General features: G+C 44.8%; 1 protein-coding gene across 1 annotated transcript; it reads right to left on the bottom strand.

Moving 5' to 3' along the window:
- Nucleotides 1-2,671: 2,671 nt before the first annotated feature.
- LOC122709285 (40S ribosomal protein S27-like) lies at nt 2,672-2,932 on the bottom strand. Its single transcript, XM_043926540.1, has one exon. The coding sequence runs from the start codon at nt 2,924-2,926 to the stop codon at nt 2,672-2,674; it is 255 nt and encodes an 84-aa protein (XP_043782475.1). The 5' UTR covers nt 2,927-2,932.
- Between the last annotated feature and the right edge of the window lie 1,575 nt (nt 2,933-4,507).

The following is a 4,507-nucleotide window of genomic DNA, read 5'->3' as shown; positions in this document are numbered from 1 at the left end:
ACTTAGGTAGGTGTTCCTTGGAGCACAGTCCGTGATGCCTTTGCATCCGCGGCACGATTAGCAGCCACTGCTCCTGCCTGCGCAGGCGGGAGGCAGGCTCTCCCTGCTCCAGGCGCTTGCAAACACCAGCCACAGAGGAGGCGCCACAGAGAGCTTCCATCAGGGTTAACTGATAAAAATTAAATCCCATTAATAAAAAAAGGGAATATTCAATGCCCACCAAAGTACCAAATGGCAAAATGACAGTGAGCTCTTCATGTGTATCAGAGTTTAGAATACAAAGTGTGCAGGGAAGAAAAAGGGAGAAAGTTAGTGCCTTCTCCAAGGACAATGGAAATTGTGTGAAAAGCAGAGATACATGGACCAGACTGCTCTCCATTAGCATCCAGGCCAGTCTCACAATGTCAGAAGTGCCATTCAGGTTACAGGAGACCTGGTTTCTCTCCCAGCTCTGCCATCGCCTCGCTGGGAGTACTGGGATTGAGAAGAGGGAAGGAACTCACAGTGTGTTAGTCACTCGGTCGCGTACGACTCTTTGTGACCCCCGTGGACAGCCCGCCAGGCTCCTCTGCCCATGGGATTTCCCAGGAAAGAATACTGGAGTGGGTTGCCATTTCCTTCTCCAGGGGATCTTCCTGACCCAGGGATGGAGCCTGGTTCTCTTGCACTGCAGGCAGATTCTTTACCATCTGAGCCATCAGGGATATGTAAATTTGTGATTCTCCCAAGTCCAGTCCTCCTCATCCTGCTTTATGGTTTTCATAGGAATTGCCATCAGCCAGCATATTACATGTTCACTTGCCACCTGTCTGTCTCTCCAGGCACTGTTAAGCCCCAGCAGAATAAAAGCTTTCTTTAGCTTTCTTCAGAATCCCCAACTGCTAGCACACAGTGGTGGTGATTTAGTCGCTAAGTTGTGTCTGACTCTTGCAATCCCATGGACGGTAGCCTGCCAGGCTCCTCTGTCCAAGGGATTGTCCAGGCAGGAATATTGGAGTGGGTTGCCATTTCCTTCTCCAGAGGATCTTCCCAACCCAGGAGTTGAACCTGGGTCTCCTGCATTGCAGGCAAATTCTTTACCGACTGAGCTATGAGGGAAGCCCACACAGTAGGTCATCATAAATGCATGCTGAATGAATGAACTCATCCTTTCATTCACTGAGCACTCATCAGGCGCCTGGGGATTCTGCTGATTGATTGGCATGCAACTGATAAATAAATAAACAGAATATGTTATACAATAGAATATTTTTCATCCATCCACAACATGGATGAACTTAGAGAACATTATGCAAAGTGAAGGAAGCCAGATACCAAAAGCCAGATACTGTGTGCTCCATTTTAGAATGGTTCACTCAAGGCTGGTGCACTGGGATGACCCAGAGGGATGGGATGGGGAGGGAGGTGGGAGGGGGGGTTCAGGATGGGGAACACATGTACACCCATGGCTGATTCATGTCAATGTATGGCAAAACCACTACAATATTGTAAAGTAATTAGCTTCCAATTAAAACAAATAAATTTAAAAAATAAAATGAATGGTTCAGAATAAGCAAATTCATATAGACACAATTAGTGGTTGCCAGGGGCTGGGCAGTTAGGGGCTTGTGAGAATGACAGGTAATAGCTAAAGATGATACAGGGTTTCTTTTTAAGCTGATGAAAATATTCTAAAATCGACTGTGGTAATAGTTTCATACATCTATGAACAGACTAAAGGTTATTGAATTTACATTTTAAATGAATGAATTGTATAGTAAGTGCAGTATGTATCAATAAAGCTATTATAAAAATACTAAAGCTGACCTCATCATCTCACCAAAATCCATACTCCCGCTTTTATTTGTACTTCACCTCCCGTTAAATTGCCTTTTCCAGAAAAAAAACATACTAATAGAAACATGTGTAAGAATGGCTGAGTCCCTTTGTTGTTCACCTGAAACTACCACAACATTGTTAATTGGCTATACCCCAATACAAAATGTTTTGGGAGTTTAAAAAAATTTTTTAAATAAGGAATACTAATGATCACAGAGTTCTTCAAACTATGCTTTTCTAGTTATCATTTTTAAGGTGGTTTTAGTATTTTAAAGTTGTTATTGAATTTGTTACAATATTGCTTCTGTTTTATGTTTTGGTTTTTTGACCACGAGGCATGTGGAATCTCAGCTCCCTGACCAGGGATCAAACTTGCATCCCCTGCATTGGAAGGCGCAGTCTTAACCACTGGGCCCCCAGGGAAGTCCACCTCCTATTTTTCTATCTCAATCCTCATGAATTATGAGGCAGGCTCACATGGGGTTCATTGCTTCAGATGAGTCCCTGTGCTCTCACCATCTGGGGCTGGACTAACCACTTCCATGGGAGGATAAAGTGTTCACACCTGTGTTCATTGTCACAGAAGGAAATGCACAATATGAGATGTAATGTTCTTGGAAACCCAGGGTTTCCTAGCCAGAGAAGGCATAATTTTAGCAAGCAGAAAGTTTACTTTGATTTTTAACCCACTTGGCAAGAAGTGATGAAATGTTGTCAAATGGCCAGCTAAGTTTTTCAAAAGCAGTAAAATAAAACTATCACATCTGTTATTTTTAAAAATGCAGAGTGATTTTTTTTTATCCAAAACTAGTTTATTGGGATGGTTTCCCATTCATCTTGATACAGGGAGATTTTAGTGCTGCTTCCATCTGAAAGAGCATCCTTCTGTAAGCCCTGCTTTTCCTCCTGTAGGCTGGCCTAGGACAGCAGAGCAGCCAACACACAAAACTACTGCTTGTGCATGGCTAAAGACGGCGGTGATTTTATAGCATCCTGGGCATTTTACATCCACGAAATAGGAATTGGGGCTCTGCACCAGGCGCTTCTTCTTGTGTTTCCTCTTCTCTTCATCTGGAGAGGGATGAAGAAGATCCTTTGCAAGAGGCATGTTCTCGTGAGAAGGTCATCACCACCGGAAAGGCAGAGTGATTCTTAAACTTAAACCCCTGCTAGACTTTCCTATTCTCTGCCCTCTTCAGTCCCTCCACAATACTTTTAAATATCTACCCAGGTTCCAGACAATCTAGAGCAACAGCTTTGCATCACCCCTTTTCCTTACTCTCTGAGCACGATTTACAGACATGGGTTGACTTTGTCTCTCCCTAAGAGGACAAGAAGAGGGCCCATCAGAGCACCAAGCACTCTGAACTCCAAGAGAGGATCTCCCGGTCAAAACACTAAAAGCAGCAGGCTTGCATCCCATTAAACAATAGCTCTGGGAGTCTCCTTGGAAAGGCAAAGAAAGGAAAAGTTGTACAATAGAAACATAGATTTATAACAAGAGTATTCAGCTTTACTGACTTGCAGAAAGGCACAGTCTCTAGAATCAAAAGGAAAAAAGCTATTTTATTTTTCTCCTATTTTTGAAGGGAAAAAAAATAACTTATCTTCTTTTTCCAAAGGCATTGAAAGTAATTAAGCATAAAAAAATCCAGGAAACATCAGCTCTGAAAGATTCCCACTGCTCACATGGTTGGATCGAAACACCAGATCAGGTCACACCCGGGGCTGTGGAGTTCCAGAACACAGCGACCATGTCTTAGCACAAGCGTCCTGAGGATCCACTGTGTGCTCGGCTTTGGGCTGGGCGCCGGAGACCCTGTGTACGCATGCTCAGTCACTACAGTCGTGTTCAACTCTTGGTGACCTCATGGACTGTACCCACCAGGCTCCTCTGTCCATGGAATTCTCCCCACAAGAATACTGGAGTGGGTTGCCATTTTCTCCCTCAGGGGATCTTCCCCACTCAGGGATTGAGCCTACATCTCTGTCTCCTGCACTGGCAGGCAGGTTCTTTACCGCTGAACCACGTGGAAAGCCCACTGGAGACCCCGCATGCTGAGAAGTCTATCTGCCTCACTCACATTCATGCAAATGCTAAACTGGTTCACAATGTATCTACAACATGGCATGAGAGCAGGGTTTCTCAACCTCACCATTATTGACACCTTGGGCTGGATCATTCTCTGTTATGAGGGGCTGCCCTGTGAATTGGAGGATGTTTAACAACATCCCTGGCCCTACCCTCTAGGCTCCAGCAGCACCTTCCAGAGGGCAAGTGGGGCTCCATCAAAGTTGCTTCTGGCTGATTTGAAGAGAGAACAGCAAAGAAAACAGCATTATGCTGAAGAGTCAGGGGAAAGTAAGGTGATTTTAACAAGCTACTGAGGGTGGTTTGGGCAGGTGTCTTATTGGTAAGAGCATCTAAGTAGCGCAAAGTCTAATTGGCCCAATTTCCACTCAGTGAGAGTCTGGAGCCCGAAAGACAGGGACTCTTCCCATCTGTGGGACTTGGGCTAGAGAACTTATTAAGCTTTCCTCTAATTCCAGGACTTCCCTAGTGGCTCAGACAGTAAAGCGTCTGCCTACAATGCGGGAGACCTGGGTTTGATCCCTGGGTCAGGAAGATCCCATGGAGAAGGAAATGGCAACCCACTCCAGTACTCTTGCCTGGAAAATCCCATGGATG

Source organism: Cervus elaphus, chromosome 15, assembly GCF_910594005.1.
Source record: "Cervus elaphus chromosome 15, mCerEla1.1, whole genome shotgun sequence".
Lineage (NCBI taxonomy): Eukaryota > Metazoa > Chordata > Mammalia > Artiodactyla > Cervidae > Cervus > Cervus elaphus.
Note: the sequence above shows the minus strand (reverse complement) of the source record. Positions and strands in the feature narration are given on the sequence as shown.